Source organism: Ochotona curzoniae, unplaced genomic scaffold (assembly GCF_017591425.1).
Source record: "Ochotona curzoniae isolate NIBS_2020 unplaced genomic scaffold, NIBS_Ocur_1.0 contig_64, whole genome shotgun sequence".
Classification (NCBI taxonomy): domain Eukaryota; kingdom Metazoa; phylum Chordata; class Mammalia; order Lagomorpha; family Ochotonidae; genus Ochotona; species Ochotona curzoniae.
This window is the reverse complement of record NW_024466502.1, coordinates 1,466,404-1,486,845: the sequence shown is the minus strand read 5'-3', so window position 1 is coordinate 1,486,845 and position 20,442 is coordinate 1,466,404. Positions and strand designations below refer to the sequence as shown.

Sequence of the window (20,442 nt, the reverse complement as noted above, 5' to 3'; positions counted from 1 at the left end):
GATCTCAGCCCCTGTACTGGCTCTCGGGGGTCGCCTGGGTCAAGCCCACTCTCCCTGGCCCCCAGTCAGAAAGGGGATGGCTCTGGGATTCTAAACAACAGCCATCAAGGGATTCATACCTGGGTGCCGAGTGCCAACTACAACAGAACAGGGACCATTCTTGGGCATGAAACACACAGCAGCCTATGCCCACCATGAGGCAATCCTATGCCCACCATGAGGCAATGCTGGAGGGCTCTGCGTGCCACCCTCACCAGCAGACAGCAGTCCCCAGCGGAAAGGACAGGGCTGGGACTGGACACCCAGTTAAGAGACAGAATCAGCACATGTGTGAGCCACTCAGTGAGGCATCAGCAAACGCCCAAGCCAGCAGCAAGCCTGACATGGGGACAGAAGAGGAGCTGTGGAGAGGACGCCACCCGGGACGCCATCGTGGGCAGAAAGAGGGGAAAAAAATGGCCTTGTGCTGTCCTTATGTCTACACACGAGCTGGCCTTCCGCTGGCACCCGTGATACACCCGCCTTCTCACTCGCACTCAAGCTATCCAGCCCAGCTCACAAACAAGGAGGCAAGATGCTGAGAAGCTAAGAAGTCCAAGCCCCTGCCAGCCCCCACCTGCAGGAGCCCAGCTTCCCGCCTGCACCTGCAGGAGCCCAGCTCTCCGCCCCACACCTGCAGGAGCCCAGCTCTCCGCCCACACCTGCAGGAGCCCAGCTCTCCGCCCACACCTGCAGGAGCGCAGCTCCCCAACCACACCTGCAGGAGCCCAGCTCCCCGCCCACACCTGCAGGAGCCCAGCTCCCCGCCCGTGCCTGCAGGAGCCCAGCTCCCCAACCGCACCTGCAGGAGCCCACCTCCCCGCCCGCGCCTGCAGGAGCCCAGCTCCCCAACCGCACCTGCAGGAGCCCACCTCCCCGCCCGCGCCTGCAGGAGCCCAGCTCCCCAACCACACCTGCAGGAGCCCAGCTCCCCGCCCACACCTGCAGGAGCCCAGCTCTCCGCCCACACCTGCAGGAGCCCAGCTCCCTGCCCACACCTGCAGGAGCCCAGCTCCCCGCCCACACCTGCAGGAGCCCAGCTCTCCGCCCACACCTGCAGGAGCCCAGCTCCCCAACCGCACCTGCAGGAGCCCACCTCCCCGCCCGCGCCTGCAGGAGCCCAGCTCCCCAACCACACCTGCAGGAGCCCAGCTCCCCGCCCACACCTGCAGGAGCCCAGCTCTCCCACACCTGCAGGAGCCCAGCTCCCCGCCCACACCTGCAGGAGCCCAGCTCCCCGCCCACACCTGCAGGAGCGCAGCTCTCCGCCCACACCTGCAGGAGCCCAGCTCTCCCACACCTGCAGGAGCCCAGCTCCCCGCCCACGTCTACAGGAGCCCAGCTCCCCAACCACACCTGCAGGAGCCCAGCTCCCCGCCCACACCTGCAGGAGCCCAGCTCCCCAACCACACCTGCAGGAGCCCAGCTCCCCAACCACACCTGCAGGAGCCCAGCTCCCCGCCCACGTCTGCAGGAGCCCAGCTCTCCGCCCACGCCTGCAGGAGCCCAGCTCCCCGCCCGCGCCTGCAGGAGCCCAGCTCCCCGCCCGCGCCTGCAGGAGCCCACCTCCCCGCCCGCGCCTGCAGGAGCCCAGCTCCCCGCCCACGCCTGCAGGAGCCCACCTCCCCGCCCACACCTGCAGGAGCCCAGCTCCCCGCCCATGCCTGCAGGAGCCCAGCTCCCCGCCCACGCCTGCAGGAGCCCAGCTCCCCGCCCCGCGCCTGCAGGAGCGATGACCTCAGCATCCTCCGTGCTCCCTTCCAGAGTCTCAGACCTCACCTGGCAGGCCGGGGGACCCAGGGCTCCCAGGAAAGCCTGCTTGTCCTTTGTCACCGATGGGGCCGATCGGACCAAATCCCGGAGGCCCAGGGGGGCCAATGTCACCGCGACTTCCAGGGAATCCAACACCCCCAGGGGGGCCACGCTCTCCTTTCAATCCTACTGAGCCCTGGGAACCAGGATGAAAGGGGACACGCAGTCACCAGTGGGAAGAGCAGCACTCCCACCCCACACATCTCCCACAGCGTGTCGGGGCTGGAGAGCCCTGGCTTTCACTGTTCAGCGCACCCCCTCCCCCGAAGCCCTTGCCATGAGTCCCTTCTCTGAGCCCAGCACTGGCCTCCCCGTCCCCCACCCTCGTTAGGAGACACTCGGGGAACAAGCACATGGCCCTGGGCTCGCTCTGGTGCAGTGACACTGACACCAGATGTCAGACTTTGCAGGGTGAACAGGCAGCAAGACAGACCCATGTGCATACCCCAAGCCCATCAGAAGACCCTACTCCATCCCCAGGTGCGCACCAGCAGCACCCAGGCCTGTGGACCCCAGGGGACCCATGGGCCTGCAGAAGCACCACCCAGATGAAGACGCACTGCCCCGCCGTCTCTGAGATGCAGGTGTGAAGGCACAGCGAAACGTACCGGGGAGCCTTTGGGACCGGGCAGGCCGGGGAGGCCATCTCTCCCAGGGGACCCCGCTCTCCCTGGCATGCCAGGCTGTCCTGGGAAGCCGGGGTCTCCTTTGTCGCCCTTGAGTCGCGCATCAAAGTAGATCTCTCCAGGCTCGCCCTTGGCTCCAGGCTGCCCCATCAGCCCAGGGGCACCTTGCGGTCCCTGCAAGAACAATGGCTGTGAGACCACCACAGACCACGCGTGGCCCACCCCAGCGTGCCCAGGCTACAGACTGCATCCTGAAGCCACCTGCTTGAAGACAATCATGGGCTTACGGCTCATCTCGCTGTCAGACCCCACCCACATCAGTGCTCGCACAACTTCTGAAAATGTGCCTCTGCCAAGCGTCCCACAGGGCCCAGCACAGGCCAGGGGCAGCATGGCAGTGGGCGTGCAGCACTCCTGGCTGGGACACTGCCTCCCTGCCCCTTTCTCTGCTATCTGACGGTCAGGGCTGGGCGGGGGTAGCAGCATCTGGCGTGGTTTTCAGCCCGAGTCCAACAGGAAGAGCTCCAGGAGAGCCGGGCCGACAGAGGCAGTGGACAGAGGTCAGGGGCGTCCTTTTCCGCCGCCTTCAAAGGCTTCTGTCTTTGATCCCCACCACGGGGCTGGCTTCCCGGTTATTTGAACTTTTCCTTTACTTAGACACATCTTCAACAATCTCGACAGTGAGCACTTCGCTCCCTGCCCCACGCTCAGCCCTAGGAGCGCCCAGGGAGCAGAGGCTCAGACTGCAAGAGGAATACAGCCCCATCTCCACCTACTCGAGTACCTAGAAGCTTCCAGCAACATCTAAAACCCCCGAAAACCTTAAAGAGCTGCCTCGGAACAGCATGGTACTAAAGGGAATTGCAGACAGCGGGTGCAGTTTGGAGCGTTTACAGGAGCAAAGAGAATCCAGGAGGGGCCAGGCCACGAGGCTGGAGCTTTGTGAACGGGCCTGACTTCGGCAAGCAGCAGCTGAGGCTTCATGTCTGTGAACGGCTTCCTTCAGAATTTGCAATGCTTGGCAGCTGGTATTGTGTTTGATTGAAAAGCTTTGTGCCAAGGTGACCCAGATACTAAACTTTTCAGATCTGAAAACACTGCCGTACAACAGACGTGGGCAGCAGGAACATTCCGGAATGCCTGTCTGTCGGCAGAGGGGGGTGGAATGCCTCAGAACCCTGACGGCTGTGTAGGCATGGCTGGCGCGGAGCCCGTCCACAGACAATGCTGCAGCTGACAAGGGGGCCCTCATGCCCGAGGGGGACGCACAGAGGCCACGGCTCTCCCCGCACCATGGCAGCTTCCCAGGGAACCCTAGCGACCCTGCAGGAAGAACCAGACCTGACACAGGCAGCGGCGAGACTGGCTAAGTGCGAGGACAGGAACTGGCAACCTGGGTCCTGCAGGCCACGGTGGCACTCCGTCCCAGGCCGCATGGACATGAGTGACCAGGGCCACATGTGCAAACACAGACACACGGGCCTGACACTCACCCACACATGTGAACCCAGTGGCCTTACTCACCGGCAGTCCTCCAAGGCCATCCCTGCCGGGGAATCCACGGTCGCCCTTGGCTCCTGGCTGTCCCGGGAATCCTTGAAGAGAGAGAGAGAAGCAGCACAGAACTTATGAGGCACTTGTTCCAAACCCTCTGTCCCCACAAGACTGCAAAGAATAAAGTCCACACAGCAGCCTGAAAAAGAGGACCAAATCATGACCCCACATGCCCGCAAGTGACTTGTGAACAAAAGGGCTGCAAGTGCCCCAACCTTCACAGAGATAGTCCTAGGGACCACGTGAGGGAGGCTCTGCACATGTCATCTGAGTCAGTTAAGCCCGTGGGATGGGGTGAACGTGACACCATTGTCCTCTCACTAGGAAATCTCACTGATGCCCAACGGCAGGCTAGTTGCCAGAGAAGAGAAGAGCCCTGCCCTTCAGGCTGCACGCCCGCCTCACTGGTTCCAAGTCGGAGCACAGAGCATAACCCCTCGCAGAGGGAAGCGCTCTTGCCAGGAAGGTGTGTGGCCCAGGACCCACGCTGCCTGGGCCCTCCCACACCTCCCAGGTCCACCCACGCTGCCTGGGCCCTCCCACACCTCCCAGGTCCTCCCACGCTGCCTGGGCCCTCCCACGGCGCCCGGACCCTCCCGCACAGTGGGCTTACCGATCTCTCCAGGGGGCCCCTGTGGCCCTGGGGGGCCACGCAACCCTTCCGTGTCACAGACGAGGCAGCTGTCCCCCTTCTGACCTGAAAGAGGAAGCACAGGAGTGGCAGGTGCCGGGGCAAGCATCATCTCAGCCATGTGTGGAGGGGACACGAGACGCTGTGTTCACACCGAGTCCTCAGGGATCCCCAGCTTCCCCAGGGGCACCCGGCCGGGCAGCCCACTGCGGGGACCGGATAAGGCAGCCGGAGCCACAGAGGCCCACGCCCTGCAGCTGGGTGAGCAAGCTCATCCATCAGGGAGGAGCCCACAAATCCACACATGACCACTCTTGTTTTCTAACTTGCATTCTTACCTTTCTCTCCAACTTCGCCAGTCAATCCAGGCTGCCCTGGAACCCCGGGAGGGCCCTGGTCGCCCGGAGGCCCCGGCTGGCACTCCACGATGCCATCTGAAACGCACATCAAAGGCACAGGATCGCAGTTAGGCAGGCTCGCCCTCTGTTCCAACAACCACACCACCTGGGGTCGTGCAGCCTTGGGGGGCTGTCCCCACCCCTCACCCTGGCCCCCCCACTGCATCTTCATCTTGCAAAGCACCCCCGCCCCCGTAGGTTCACAGCTTCATGACCTGGGGCTCAGAAGGGCCCGCCAACCTGTGCCTGAACAACTCCCAGCCCTCCTTTCCCCAGCACAGCTCACTCCAGCGGGGCAGCATGGCTGCCAGTTCCAGCTAGGGAAGCACGGAGGCCGTGGGCGCTCTGGCTTTGTCTGCCTGTGCTTGTTGGTTTTTCGGAGAGCTGCTCCCAATGGCTGTGGCGGTGGGCTGGCCCTACATCTCCCTCCAGCCCTCTGACCTGAAGGCCAGGCAGTGGACTTGAACTTTACACCTCTGAGAGCCTGCCTGTGGCTCCCAGCCCAGCGAGGCTGACCGCTGCGAAGGCCCTGATTCCTGGAAAATGCTGGACACGCCCACTCCCACGAGCTGGAAATTACTTTTCTGGAACGGACTTCCTGCCACCTCAGCCTACCCACACTGCTCACATCCCTGGGAACAAGCAATGCCAGCCGCTCATCATCAGCCTCGAGTGGTCCCAGGAGACATCCCAGCAGCGTCCAGTTACAGCCCGCTCACTGACACCCCTGCTGAGGGGAGCACGGCCCGGGCCCTCAGGGGTCCCCACCTTCTCAGGGACACGGATGACAACGCCTTGCAATGGGCATGTCCAGCCCATTCAGATGCGCCCCTCCTTTCCCACACTTTACAACATCACGAGAAGGGGAGGGCGCTGCGTGGGCCACACGAAACCCACACATGTCCATGCTGACCGTGCCTGAGGGAGTAACCAGGCCGGCCAGACCTCACACAGCCTCTGGGTGACGGCTTCCTCCTTGGAGGTGCCCTGCCTGCTGGCCACCAGACCCACGGCCCTCCTTCCTCCCCTTGGCCGCATTCAGAGCATCTGTGTTTCAGGCACCCCTGCCCGCAACTCCCACCAGAGCCACGAGCTCGCGGCAAACACCCAGCTCTGACACGCGAGGAAGCTCCAGGGAGCACTTGGAATCTGAGGCCCGGCCGTGTGACCGTACATGCTGATGCATCTGTTCCCATGCCGTCCCCTCCCTGCCCGCAGTGTGCAAGTGTGGCGATGAGCAGCAGACAGCACATGGCACTCTCCATCAACACAGTGCCACTCACCTGCTGAACGCGTGACGGTTCCTGGAAGCTTTAACAACACCTTTCTCTGGCACTGCCACCTCTGTGCAGCCCCCAAGTGGAATGTGAATGACTGCCCGATCGGCGGGCGATCACTGGGCCCTGTGCTCAGCTCTGGCAGCTGTCCCAGCCCTGGGCAGCACTGCCCTCCCATGCCCACCCCTGGCTGGATACCACGGGAACTCACTGGTGTGGCCGGGTTGTCCCGGAGGTCCTGGGGGCCCGGGGGGACCCGGGGTTCCATCCCTTCCACTGGGTCCGGGCAGGGATGTGCCAGGAAAGCCTTGGTCGCCTTTTTCTCCTCTCTCGCCAGGGAAGCCAGGAGCACCAGCCTGGCCTGGCACAGCAAAGCCTGGAACCAACACAGGCAAATCAGCGACTCTGGGAGCAGGGCTCCAGCCAGGCCAGCAGGCACGGACTGCAACAGCGGGACACTGCCAGCCGGGCAGGGCTCCAGCCAGGGCCAGCAGGCACGGACTGCAACAGCGGGACACTGCCAGTCGGGCAGGGCTCCAGCCAGGGCCAGCAGGCATGGACTGCAACAGCGGGACACTGCCAGCTGGGCAGGGCTCCAGCCAGGGCCAGCAGGCACGGACTGCAACAGCGGGACACTGCCAGCTGGGCAGGGCTCCAGCCAGGGCCAGCAGGCACGGACTGTAACAGCGGGACACTGCCAGCCGGGCAGTGAGCTCAGAGGGAACAGTTTGTGTGGATGTGGAGCCCATGCACTTCTCTCGGCTCCAATGACCTTCCTGGCACAGGGATGGAGGGGCAGCAGCACAGAGCACGTGTGGGACCGAGGCAAAGGCTGGGCACTGGGGGTCTAGGGATGGGGCTGCCAAGCAGGAAGAATGGGAAAGCACAGCCAAGGGCACACCAGGAGGCACTGTGAGCAGGCTGCAGGCCACACAATGTCAAGGTCAGCATCCACAGGTCTGATGGTTTCTGTGGAAAACCCTGAAGAGAACAGCACCTGGGGGCAGCAGCAGGAGGCCTTACGGTGGGGACAGGGCGGCCTCAGGCAGACTCAGGCTGTCCGAGCAGGAAGGAGCAGGCAGGTCTGGGATCCCAGAACACGAGCCCAAGGGCAAGACAGCAGGAAGAAGTGAGGGTGACCCATTGGGGAGACACGGGATCGGGGAGCGACCCCCAAGCACCGGGCAGGACTGCAGGGGCCGCGCCTGAGTGAAGCTGGGCCCAGAGGAGGGTGGGATGCGACAGAGCCCACAGACACCTGCTCAGACAAGGACAGCAGACAGATGACACATCTCTCCCCTAACTGGAAGACAGCAGTGACACTGCTATTTCTCAGATACCTCACACACGATAAACACACGCAAAGCTAAGCACGGGAAGGGCGCAGGGCAGCGGCGGCATCTCACCTGGGGGGCCCGGTTGGCCTTGGATCCCTGGAAACCCTAAAGAGAGAGGGAGTGTGTCGGGCTGCCTGAGTTTCTCCACCCGACACCCCCCAACGCCCCACCAAGCTCCAGGGGAGCACAGACACAGGAAGCCACCCGTGGTCTGGAGCAGCGTCCTATAGCTGGGAGAGATGCTCCCGTGACAGGCACCCCAAAGTGTCACCACGTCACAGTGCCTGGGGGACGGAGCGGAGGCGTCTAGTCCAAAACCCAAGCACTTGTTTCATCCCAAGCATCTTCCACAAACTTGTTGAGGACACCCCCCTTGAAACTTGGAGGAGACCAGATCACGGGACAGCTCTGCAGGGCAGAAGGTGCCCTGGAAAAGGGGTACAGGAGGACAACCCTACCTTTAGGGCCTGGCTCTCCTCTGAGGCCCGGCGTTCCTGGGAAGCCTCGCTCTCCTTTCTCTCCTGAAGGTCCCGTGCCTATCACCTGGAGGACAAGGGCAAGATGGCCGCCTGGCGTCAGGGCGGCAGCTCCCGTACCCAGCATGCGGGAGCAGCGGTGGGGCGGCTGGGTGCGGGAGCCGTCGAGGGAGAGGGCACGGGCTTCTGAGTGGGTCCCGGGCTCCCCTCTATGCAGCTGCTGCCCCCACACCAAGGCAGGCACATGCACACCACACAGCAGACACTCCACAGCCCCGGGCTACAGGCTGGGCGCCCACCCATGGATTTTGCTGGAAAACTTTTCTTTTCATGTCCCACAGTGGATCTGCTTGTATTTTTTGAAATCACAGAGATCTAAAGCCCAGAAGGCCCTGCTGGCCACATCAGACACAGCGGCCCCTCCTGGCTCTGATCTACTGACATGCAAGCAAAACGGCCTTAAACACAACCCTAGGTACCAACTAAATTAGCAGTTATTATGCAGAGGAGTGTATTTTACATAACTCGATTTGACTACTCCACGATACACACGCAACCAGCCCACCGTCCCCATAAATGTAAACAATCCTTCCTTGAGAAAGAAAACAGGAACAAAGGGGCAAACATCCAACATCAACAAAAACTAACAAAAAGGTGTTGAAGTTCAGGCAAAAACAGAGTACTCCAACACTGCAAGCAGCCACAAGTAAGACATATGGAACGCAGGACAGTGTGCAGGCTGAACCACCTGCAACGAAGCCTCTCCCCGCTGTCCCACTTCTGATCCAGCTCCCTGCTAATACCACGGAAGGCAGCGGGGGACAGCCACGTCCTCGGGTCCCTGCACTCGTGTGGGAGACCAGGAAGCTCTGGCTGCGCTTTCGATCATTTGAACAGATCAGCAGATGAAGGCTGTGTGTGTGTGTGTGTGTGTGTGTGTGTAAAACTTTCAAATAAATACCAACAACAGAACTGCGAGTAGACACAAAGTAATAAGCACATGAATAAGATTCAGGCTTTGATCCAACAACCCCAGAAGTGTGGCTCCTGCTGTGCAGGAACAGCAAGCACAGCCACACTCAGCCGCCAGGGGACGCCCCGGCTGGGAAGAAGCCTGGGGCACAGGGCTCCGACAGGGCCCCACGGGAGGCACGGTGGAGGAAGAAGCTCAACTCAGAAAGCCCTGGTGACATGGTGACAGCACATGGACAAGCAGTGAAATGCTGTCTACAAAAACAAATGGTCTGCTCCGACCAATGATGGTGGCCCACTCTTCCGCCCTGCCCACTGCACAGGCTTCCCGGCGTGTGGCAGGCCCCGGAGCAATCCCGGCTTCTCAGCAGTCGGAGCAGAGGCAGGAAGGTCACGGCGTGGAAGAGGGGCGCGGGCGGCCTCACAGCACATGCCCTTGCATGTCCAGGGTTTCACGGGCACTGCCACAGGGCCTGTCCCCACCTGAGCAGACCCGACCCGCAGCCTCCCTCTGCCCACCCTGGAGGGCACCAGCCAGCGCCATACTCACGATGCCAGGCAGGCCTGGAGGTCCGGCTTCTCCCTTGTCTCCCTGCAAGAGAAGGAAACAGCTCCACTTCCTGTCCCCATGAGAGACATCCCTCAGAAGGCAGGGTGCTCCCCTGGCAAGCCACGGCCCGGCCGCCAAGGGCCAGGAGCACTGTGGTGGCACTAGGTGTCCCGTGAGAGGACATGGGAGTGCTCTCACACACGACAACTACGCTTACAGACTTGGAAATACTCCTTTCTCATACTGAACAAAAAAGTTGGATGGACTGCTCAACGTCATTTTTTCACAAATGCACGCAGCAGGGACATACGCATGGGCAGGTGACAAAGACGTGCGGGTTGAGGTTCAGTGCCTGGCTCTGGCCCCTGGGACGCAGGGGACAGCTCAAGGACAGCCACCCACATGAGAACCCAGGCCTGCGTTCCCAGCTGGCCGCAGCCCAGCCCTGTGCTGGAACCCATGCTAAGGGGCTGTTCACGCGTGTGAGTGGGAAATGGGAAGCCAAGCCCCTCGCCGCCAGCGCTCCTCTCTCCGGCTTCTGCTGCTTTACTGCCAGGAAGGAGTTAACACAGGCAAGAGACGCGTGCAAAACTTGAAGGGGTAGAGCAGTCCAAATCTTCTTTCTCTCCCATAGAAACTTCATGAACACCAAAAAAATCACTAGTAATGTGTTTCACTCACAGAACTTTTTTCTTTGAGCCTAAGATCCTTTATTCCAGTGACAGAGTAAGAAAAGATAGATAGATAATATAACAAAAGACCCCGCTCGGGGGTCAGGTCTCACCTGGGGGCCGACCCTGCCCGGGAGCCCTGGGTATCCTGAGTCTCCAGGGAAGCCCTACAGTGAGAGAGATGGAATGGCAGTGACCAGCAAATCCAGGCAGTGCCCGTACTCACACCGCAGCAGGGAGGCGGCCGTGGTGCCCAGCAAGGCCGGGCAGTGCCCAGCAAGGTCGGATGGTACCCGTGCTTGCACAGTGGCAGGGAGGCGGCCGCGGTGCCCAGCAAGGCCGGGCAGTGCCCAGCAAGGTCGGATGGCACCCATGCTTGCACAGTGGCAGGGAGGCGGCCACGGTGCCCAGCAAGCCCGGGCAGTGCCCAGCAAGCCCGGGCGGTGCCCGCACTCACACCGCGACAGGAAGGCCTGTGGAGGACTTACCAAACTCCCCTTTTCACCTTTCTCGCCATCTTTGCCAGGCTTCCCCTGCACAAGGAAGACAAACATTGTGAGTGCTTCCGTAGGGAGCCCAGGGCCGCGGTCTCTCTGAAGCCACACGCACCCCTGTGCTCCGGCTGCGGGTGCAGGAGCAGGACGGAGCCGGTGGCAGAGCAGTGTCCTGGGATGCAGGAGCTGCTGCAGGGCTGTGGCTTTGCTAAGACGTCTCTCCTGCCCTCCAGGGGTGTACTGCTCAGCCACAGCCTCAGCCTCCCACCCCATACCCGGCCCCTCCGCTGCTGCCAGGCTACCAGACTGCAGTGAGGCCCCCAGCCAACACGGGGGTCTCAGAGCTGCCCTCAGGGACAGCCGGCAAGTCCCCCCCCCCGCCCGTGTGTCTGCGCAGGGTTGCGTTTGGCAGGGAGGGAAGGGGAACAGGACAGACTGGGGAGGTGCTTACCCGAGGCCCTGGCTTGCCAGGTTCACCTTTCTCGCCCATCCCTGGCATTCCCTGGAGAGAAGCAAACAGCCCGAGTGAGATTCTCTAGTGCCTGCTGGCAAGCTAGCAAAGCGGGGCGGCACAGACCTGCCAGAAACCAGGGGCCACTACGTTCTCTCCCGTTAATGCAACGAGGATAGAAAGCCACCAGCTGCTTACCTGGAACCCAGGTTCGCCTTTCTGACCCTGGAAGGATGAGAGAAAGAGAGGTGAGCTGTGTCTCATGGTTAGGCCAGCTTCACTTGCTACAGGGAACATTCGATAAAGGGAACCGCTGGTCTGAAAGGCGAGAGTGAGCAGAGAGCCACCGGTGGCTGGCACCAGCTCCAACCAGCCAGGGCTGTGGGCATCAGAGGGCAGAGAGAACCGACCTGGTGATGCTCCCAGCTCCAAGCCCCCACAGAGCAGAGCAGGGGCAGTCTCAGACCGGTTGTGGGTCATTCAGGTCGCTGCCCCACTCTGAGAAGCGTTCATAGCGTATGCCCTGGGTGGAATGGAGCTCGTTTCCCAGCACAGGATGGGAAGCAGGTGCAGAACCTGGCTTTAGTTTGGTTTTTTCTTGGTCCCTTAGAATGTGTTCCAGAACACAGGCGGCAGTGGCCGCACCAGCCCAGAGTACCTTTTCTCCCTTGGTGGCAAAGTCCCCTTTCTCCTGCACTTGAGCGTGTCCTGGCATTCCTGGAGGGCCACTGACGCCTTGATCTCCCTGTGGACATGAAAACAGAGAACGAATCAGCCAAAACAAACCAAAGCACCCACGTACAAGAGGGGGAAAGTGCAGCCCCAAATAGAGCATCAATTTAAAACATGTAATGGCTGCCTGATTTTGCCCCTTGGCATAAACTTGAGTTTCACAGGAAGAAGGCACCGAAGGACCAGACAGCAGGAGCAGCTTTGCTGCCCGACGCCAAAGGGGCTGCCCCTCCAGGGGTGTGCGTGTTCTGCATCTGTACGTCTAACGAAGGCAGTCCTGCCCAGTGACAGCACGGGCAGGCACACAGGCTGAGGAGGGAGCAGCAGCTTGCAGGCCACAAGAAGCAAGAGGACCACCAGCAGCATCAAATCCCAGCACCCCGACTGTTGTAACGGCACATGGAAAGAGAAAGCTGGCAGAGGCACAGATGACACCCCAATATCAACCGCCTAAGCACCAAGACCACTTCACTGTAAGGCTGATTACAAACATGGGGCAGATACTAGGGTGAGGCCTGCTGCCCAGCCCAGCCCTGTCCAGGCCCCTGGTGGCAATCACAGCCCAGCCTGCACACTGGTACCCAGGCAGAAGCAGCAGCTACAGGGATGCCCCCATCTGCCCTGTCATTTATATGAACCTGGGAAGCCATTAGAATGACGCAGGGATCAGGGACGCACAGTCTGCCTCCTTCCCTGCTCCAGCCTGTGCCTTTCTTCACCTGCATGGCCCTCGGAAAGGTCCACCAACTGTCGAATGTCACCTCAGCAGTCCGACGGGCTGCTGCAGCTGGCTGTCAGCCATTCTGGGCCTGGCTTGCTCTCCAGGGCAGAGCATGCCGACTCACTTTGTAGGCCCCCGTGTGCCAGAGTCAATGTCCTCACTGCACTCTGCCTGTCGGATCACGCCAGGAGCATGACAGTGCATCCCAGCTCCTCAGAAAGCTACTCTCAATCAGCAAGCCCACAGCTCTAAGAGACACACAGACTCAAGGACATCCAGGGAAGAGCGTGACAGCACAGCAAGACAAGAGGAGGCGACCTCAGCTGTGATGCTACACACGGAAACACACAGGAAATGTACTTACCTTGTCGCCTTTTGGTCCTTGGAAACTTAGGCCCATTTGCCCCTGTGGGTAAAAAAGGTGGCTTTCATGAGTGGAGCCATCAAGTCGGCCCAAACCATCCCACCAACATCACGCACTCCACGCAGTGACCGAGGACAGAGAGGCAGAGGACCGTGGGGAGGAGACCCCGAGGGACTACATAGAGACAGAGAGATGCTCCCGCAAAGACGCTTCTTTCAAATCTTGTCATGAAACTCAGAACACCAAAGAACTCACCTTTTCACCTGGAGGGCCAGGAGGGCCTGGGGGACCCTGTGGGAGAAGACGTGGAGTTAAACACTGCTCACAGACACAGGGACCTGTAATCCCTGCCTCGTGCAAAGATTCTTAAAGCTGAACGGGTAATGTGATCCTGCAGGTGTCAAACTTCCTGTCTGGGCTGCGAAACTTGCCAGGGGGGAAAAACTGAAGCAAAGCAAGGAAGGAGGGAAGGAAGGGAGGGAGGCAGGGAGAGAGAGAGACAGAGAGAGACAGAGAGAGAGACAGACAGAGAGAGAGAGACAGAGACAGAGAGAGAAAGAAAGAAAGAAAGAAAGAAAGAAAGAAAGAAAGAAAGAAAGAAAGAAAGAAAGAAAGGAAGAAAGAAAGAGGGAGAGAGGGAGGGAGGGAGGGAGAGAGAGAAAAAGAAAGGAAGGAAGGAAGGAAGGAAGGAAGGAAGGAAGAAAGAAAGAAAGAAAGAAAGAAAGAAAGAAAGAAAGAAAGAAAGAAAGAAAGAAAGAAAGAAAGAAAGAAAGAAAGAAAAAGAAAGAAGGAAGGAAGAAAGAAAGAAAAAAAGAAAGGGAGGAAGGAAGGAAGAAGAAACTGGTCCTGAACAATCGTTGATACAACACAAAAGCTTGGCAGCACCGAAGCCTGCCAGCTGCTCACCAGGAGCCCGGGGCTGTGGGCTGGCATTAAACATTTGTCTTGGGTATCATCCTCAAAACCCAACGGGATAAGCACTATGGCACAGCTCTGGGGCGGCACCATCTGTGTGGGCACTGATTCCTGCCCCTGCTGCTCCACTTCCAATCCAGCTTCCTACTAATGGGACTGGGAACAGTGCAAGAAGGACCAAGCCTTGGGCCCCTGCATCAACGTGGGAGACCCTGACGGAGCTCCTGGCTTTGACCTGGCTCAGCCCTGGCTGTCACAGCCCTCAAGGGAGTGAACCAGCAGATGCAAGGTCAAGTTCTCTCCATATTTCTGACTTTCAAATAAATGAATCTTCAAAACCAAACAGATCACGAGGCTCCCTGAGTACATGGCAGCAAATCCAAAACAATGTCGAGTGTTCCCAACGGCCTCAGGCTCTTTTCCATCATGGTAGGTGGGAAAAACAAGATCTCCTTTCCACATCTATTCACAAGAACAGAGAAGAGGCTACACTTCAACAAGTGACTAGCCTGGGAGTGGGCATCTGGTCTCATCTGGTGCCCACAGGGCACAGCCCACCTGCCATTGTTTTCCATCTCCAGCTCCCTGCACATACAACCCCGGGAGGCAGCAGGAGACGGCACAAGTGCCTGGGTCCCCAGCGCACACGTGGGAGACACACAGGACGAGTCCCGAGCTTTCACAGGTGCTTGGGGAGTGAACCAGTGGACGGGAGATCTCTGTGCAGCTGTGTCCCCCATTTTGCAAACATTTATGTATAATGTACAGCTTGTCTACGTGTAAGTGGCTGTGCGCACGTGTGTGTCACCCTCAGGCAGGCGTGTGAGATAAATGCAAGGTGCTTCTGCTCAGAGCACTGGCAGGCTGCAGGGCAAGATCTTCAAGCCCTCCACGGACCAGCCCATGCTGCGACGGTGAAGCTCGGGGGTCCACGCCATGCTGCGATGGTGAAGCTCGGGGGTCCACGCCATGCTGCCACGGTGAAGCTCCCGGGGCCCAGCCTGCCTGGCCTGTCTTTGCATTCCACTCACTCACTGACAATGGTGGCATCTGTTTAGGGGCAACTAGCTACACTGAACTATCACTGCCCCTCCCCCCACCCTGGGACAAAGAGGCCACATGTTTCCTTAAGAGGGTGACTGTGATGTTCCCAAATCAGGAGGTGCAGCCTCAAGTTCGTCTTCCTCATGTCCACCCCTTTCTTTCGCACAGCTGTTCTCCGAGGGGCTGTTTCGGCAGATACCCTCAGACACTTACGGGGGGTCCAGTAAACCCGGGCGGGCCCACGGGTCCTTGCAGCCCAGGCAATCCTGGCGGGCCCTGCAACGGATTAAGAGGGAAAACAATTAAAACTCCAATGGGAAACGCTTGGCTTGCAGCTGGGGATTGCTCAGGGAGTGCTCACCGGCAGCCCCGGGACTCCAGGAAACCCTCTTTCGCCTTTAAGCAGCATCCCAGGCACGTGGCCAAGGATTTCTCCGGGATCCCCCTGGAGGGTGGAGAAAAAGACAAAGTTGCAAATCCCACTCAAAAGTACAGATGATCTCAAAAACCACACTTAGCAAGACGGGAGACAGGTGGGGACAGCCCGGATCACTGCAGCTGCTGCACAGTCCCCAAGGACGCGGACAGCTGAGGGCCTCAGATGTGGCGCCCCTGGCTGTCCACCCTGCAGACAGGACACCAGGCTCTGGTGGGCAGGCTACATGGGCAGGCTGCTCTCACGGACACAACCCGAGGAAAGCCAGGAGCGACAGCCGAGCCCTGGGACAGAGGAAGTCCTTCGCCCGCAGACCCGCCCGTGTTCCCCGCAAGCTCAGACCTCCCCTGCCATGACAGAGCCGGGGAGCACGTTAACAGGCGAGAGCTCAGCCACACCGACACAAAATCAGTCTCTCTGTAAAAGGAAACTGTTTCCAGCAGCAGAATTCCTTTAATAAAGTTGAGAAGACAAAAACAAGATTACCTTCATGCCTGGCAGCCCGGGAGGGCCCTGCAAAAGAAAGTGTGAGTATTAGGTTATCTTTTTTACTCAAAATCTCATTAGCATCAAGATGTGTGTGCAAGAAGCAAAGGACACAGGAGGAGAGGGACCACCCGAGGGAAAGAGCCGCTACTCACAGGGTTCCCCATGAATCCAGGCAAGCCAGGCGGGCCCAGCGGGCCTCTCTCTCCCTGAAGGAAACAGTGGGGTCAGTGGCCAGTGCCCCAGACACCAGCGGTGGCTCCGTCCCACCCTCCAGGAACTGTCCCCTGCTCGTCAGAAATGGTGCCCGACAGTGGCTGTCGCTGGCTGTCCCTCTGCGTGCTCGCACGGTTAACAGAGACAAGTCCGAAGGGAATTTCTCTGTCTGACTTAGCCACTGACCAAAGCAATTTTATAAGTCTCTGGAAACACACAATTTCATCTCCCCTGTACACCTCACCAAAGAAGGACAGCTTTAAAACAAGTGACTTTCTGAGTCAGGTTAATACAGCAGCCCACAGGTGCACAAACGTGGCCCCCAGGGGCGTGGGCCCGGCTGGCAATTCACCTTTGTACCGTTGCATCCTGGGATACCTGGAGGGCCGGGGGGACCATCTTGGCCAGGGATGCCCTGTAATTGATCAAGCAAAGAGGTGACCAAAACAGAAACCCCTCTGGTGGTGGAATGGCTCATAAATGAAGCACTTTATGTACATACAGGAAGTCCTGGGTTCCCGGGGTAGCCGGCCGCCCCTGGCGGTCCCTGAAAGAACAGAAACAAATGCTTTTGATGTCGAGCAAGGGGGCCCCTCACACCCTCTCACCGCACCCACCCGGTGAGTGGGGTGTGAGGGACACGAGTACCTAGCACTTGGAGGCACCAGGCAGCCTCCCCAGGACAGGGATTGTCCAGGCTGACCACAGCAGTCCGACATCAGAAGCCAACTGCTGGTCACCCCAAACCAAGGCCGCACACTCCACTTTGCACTCAGCCGTGTGGACACTGGGGCATTGCAATGTCAGCCCTCTGGGAAGCAGCAGCCACCGTCCGGGACCGCAGCTCACCATCTGGAGCAGGCACAATGCCCCCCACCCGAGGGTTACGAGCAGTGCCCTATTGTCTCCTGCTCAGGGGCCGTAAAAGTGTCAGCAGAGCGCGCACTTCCTTCTCACCATGCGACATGATGTCAGCGCTTACGGTTGTAAGCTCTTGTTAATTTCTTACAAAGAGCATCCGTTATTTTATTGTATTTAATGTTTTTGTATTTTCCAGGAATGGGAACATCAGGAAAAGTGGACAATGTAAAGAAGGAAGAGGCAGCGGGCCAGGGTCAAGGGCACGGCCTTTCCTGCCCAGGGAAGCCACCTCTCCATCATGGCTGCCCTCCCTCTCCGTATCCCAGGCGCCAGTCGCAGCCTGTGCCCGGCAGACACGTGCATAAGAGAGAACCTGAGCGTGGCACAGCCAAGTGCTTGGAAGCACGGTGTGCACACAGCACGGTCACGGGGAACAGGACAGGACCAGGGGGACCCCCCAGCTCACATCCCGCCCCCACACCAGCCTCCCCCCAGCTCGTGCCCTGCCCCAACACCAGCCTCCCCCCAGCTCGTGCCCTGCCCCCACACCAGCCTCCCCCCAGCTCACATCCCGCCCTCACACCAGCCTCCCCCCAGCTCACATCCCGCCCCCACACCGGCCTCCCCCCAGCTCGTGCCCCGCACCAACACCGGCCTCCCCCCAGCTCACATCCCGCCCCCACACCAACCTCCCCCCAGCTCGTGCCCCGCACCAACACCGGCCTCCCCCCAGCTCACATCCCGCCCCCACACCAGCCTCCCCCCAGCTCGTGCCCCGCACCAACACCAGCCTCCCCTCAGCTCGTGCCCTGCCCCAACACCAGCCTCCCCTCAGCTCGTGCCCTGCACCAACACCGGCCTCCCCCCAGCTCACATCCCGCCCTCACACCAGCCTCCCCTCAGCTCATGCCCTGCACCAACACCAGCCTCCCCCCAGCTCATGCCCCGGCCCAACACCAGCTGCACTCACCCTTGTCCCCTTCGTGCCGGGCAGTCCTGGCTCTCCAGTATCACCCTAGAAGAGAAGAGAGGGTAACTTGCTGCCACGAGCATTGGGGCAATCCCAGCCATGCCAACCCTGCAGGGGTCTCCTCACCTTCTGTCCCGGTGGTCCCTGTGGCCCCTCGGGTCCTTGCATTCCGGGGAAGCCGATGACTCCTTGTAACCCTGGGAGGCCTCTTTCCCCCTGCAGCAAAAGGACATGGTCAGGCAACCGGCCACACCTGGGACCCAGCGGTGCCCATGCAGCAGGGCCAGGGGGCACACTGGCAGCAGGTGCCCCATCATTTCTGGGAGCATATAAGCAGCATTTGGGGGAGACTGTCATGGGACCCAGCAGGGGCAGCATCGCCCCGTCCACTGCGGGCCCAGACAGCAAAGAGGCCAGTCCACGGGTATCAGAACAGCAGATCCTCAGATAACCATCCTGGGTGCAGGTGCACGGCCGGGCTTCATTAGTGCAGCTCCTCCGACAGCCCCTCTCCCGTCTGCCTGCGGCCCTGCCTCATCATTCTGCTTCCCTGAGGATCCCAGGGTCTCATGACCCACTTCCCAGGGCTCACCAGCAAACAGGACACGCATCTCTAGCAGGTATCTGAAAGTGAAGCCCACTCGTGCTGTGCGGAACTGTGCCCTGCTCAAACTTCCGGACAGCAGGAACCAGTGCGATGTGACACCCAGCACCAGGTTTTCCAAGAGGGCTCCCCTGTTTTCACATTTAAAAAGGCAGAAGAAGTGAGAGAGAGAGCTTCCAGCCACAGGGCCACTCCACCAAACACCTTCCCCAGACAGGGCTGGGCCAGGCGGAAGCCACGAGTTCAGAACCGCACCAGGTCTCCCAGGAGGTTGCAGGGTCCCAAGCACTCAACCGACACAACGCTTTGCATACACTGACGGCTAAATGATGTGCTGAGTAAATGAGACCCTGCTGAGTGGCTGGATGGCACCCTCTCTCGTTTGGGGCACAGGGCACCGAGGTGTGTGAGGCGTGCAGCCATGAGCCCTTCTCTGTGGGACCCTGGGCGGTGCAAGTGACGTGCACAGCACGCCTTGGGCCCCCCGTCGTCCCAACACGCCATGGATCAGACAGAACTGTTTGTTCCAGATCATGACGGCTACCCAGGGGACACACACACACTCCAAACAGAACCGGTGCTCGGCTGGGCCAGGAGGAAGCTGGAACCTCATGCCAGTCCTGCAGTGGACATTGATAACTGAACCCAGGAAGGGAGCAGGGGAGGCAGGAACACAGAAACACAGGCTGGTGGCAGCAGAGGCAGGCCACACAAGGGGCACAGCCAGCCAGCAACAGGAACCAGGCAGGATATATGCAGGACATACACCATGCTGACCCGCCAGGACAAGGCAGCCAGAGCCCAGTGTAGGCACGTCCTGGGAAGCCTGCTGTATTCAGCTTGCCAACATGTTAGAAAAAAAAAAAACACAATTCTAGCAAGAAAGCCAGAAAACCCATTTCTCAACAGTGTGTGGGCTCCCGTGCAGTCCTACGTCAGGGATTGGGAGCACTCAGTGAGCACCATCAGCTGATAGAAAAACACAAGACCCTGTGGGGACGGCAGGCGGGGCTCCCCATGGCAGTGCTTCCTACGGCAGGCGGGGCTCCCCAGGTTAGGGATCCCCCATGGCAGGGATGCCCCCCAGCAGATGGGGCTCCCCCGAGGCAGGCGGGGCTCCCCATGGCAGTGCTCCCTAGGGCCGGCGGGGCTCCCCAGGGCAGGGCTCCCCCACAGCAGGTGGGGCTCCCTGGCCCTGGCTTTGTCACCAAGCCCTCCTAGGCAGAGGGAAGATGAGCCCACTAGTTCATGTTCTGCAACACCAACCGTCACTCCCAAGCAACACACTCCTGGGGCATCACACCCCAGCCGCACAACACTCCAACTCACTCTTCTCCCCAGCCTGCTCGCCTGGCCGCCCCGCCCATGCACTGTCACCTAAGAAGCGAGAGGCCCAGCAGTCAGGCCTCCCTGGTCCTGCTGGTCGTGCCTGTCAGCCATCTAGATCAGAGCAGAGAGGAGGAAGGACAGAACAAAGGCAGCCACCACACCGTGCGGCTCAGCGCGGCAGCCGGGGCCTCCAGGGGCCTCCACCTGGAGGAACAGCACAGGTGCCGATGCCTGCAGCCCACAGCACCTAAGGGTTCAGGGAATGCTGGCTCTGGCCCCCTGAGGCCTTGAGCCAGACACCTGCTTGGGGGAAGAGAGCCATGTGGGGCACTGTCACCAGGCAGGGACAGTCATGGAGCAAAATACCCTGGGCATAACACGAGCCTGCCAGGAGCTGGCATGAAATTAAAGAAAGCAAACTTGCATTGTGCACCCCCAGTCGCCAACAGCAGGCCGGAAGGAAATGCCATAAGCGA

At 60.1% G+C, this 20,442-nt stretch overlaps 1 protein-coding gene across 1 annotated transcript in view; it reads right to left on the bottom strand.

The window, feature by feature from the left end:
* Positions 1–20,442, bottom strand: part of COL4A1 (collagen type IV alpha 1 chain) — a 102,380-nt gene that overhangs the window by 25,234 nt on the left and 56,704 nt on the right. Inside the window, exons 3-26 of the mRNA XM_040991007.1 lie at positions 18,160–18,249; positions 18,034–18,078; positions 16,705–16,749; positions 16,555–16,617; positions 16,142–16,195; positions 15,987–16,013; positions 15,426–15,509; positions 15,278–15,340; positions 13,361–13,396; positions 13,106–13,147; positions 11,947–12,033; positions 11,487–11,513; positions 11,289–11,339; positions 10,832–10,876; positions 10,457–10,510; positions 9,673–9,714; positions 8,133–8,217; positions 7,744–7,779; positions 6,549–6,713; positions 5,001–5,096; positions 4,645–4,728; positions 4,002–4,072; positions 2,460–2,651; positions 1,819–1,987 (exon numbers count right to left, since the gene is read on the bottom strand). Coding sequence (XP_040846941.1) covers positions 1,819–1,987; positions 2,460–2,651; positions 4,002–4,072; positions 4,645–4,728; positions 5,001–5,096; positions 6,549–6,713; positions 7,744–7,779; positions 8,133–8,217; positions 9,673–9,714; positions 10,457–10,510; positions 10,832–10,876; positions 11,289–11,339; positions 11,487–11,513; positions 11,947–12,033; positions 13,106–13,147; positions 13,361–13,396; positions 15,278–15,340; positions 15,426–15,509; positions 15,987–16,013; positions 16,142–16,195; positions 16,555–16,617; positions 16,705–16,749; positions 18,034–18,078; positions 18,160–18,249 — 1,753 coding nt within the window. The remainder of the gene's footprint in view (positions 1–1,818; positions 1,988–2,459; positions 2,652–4,001; positions 4,073–4,644; positions 4,729–5,000; positions 5,097–6,548; positions 6,714–7,743; positions 7,780–8,132; positions 8,218–9,672; positions 9,715–10,456; positions 10,511–10,831; positions 10,877–11,288; positions 11,340–11,486; positions 11,514–11,946; positions 12,034–13,105; positions 13,148–13,360; positions 13,397–15,277; positions 15,341–15,425; positions 15,510–15,986; positions 16,014–16,141; positions 16,196–16,554; positions 16,618–16,704; positions 16,750–18,033; positions 18,079–18,159; positions 18,250–20,442) is intronic.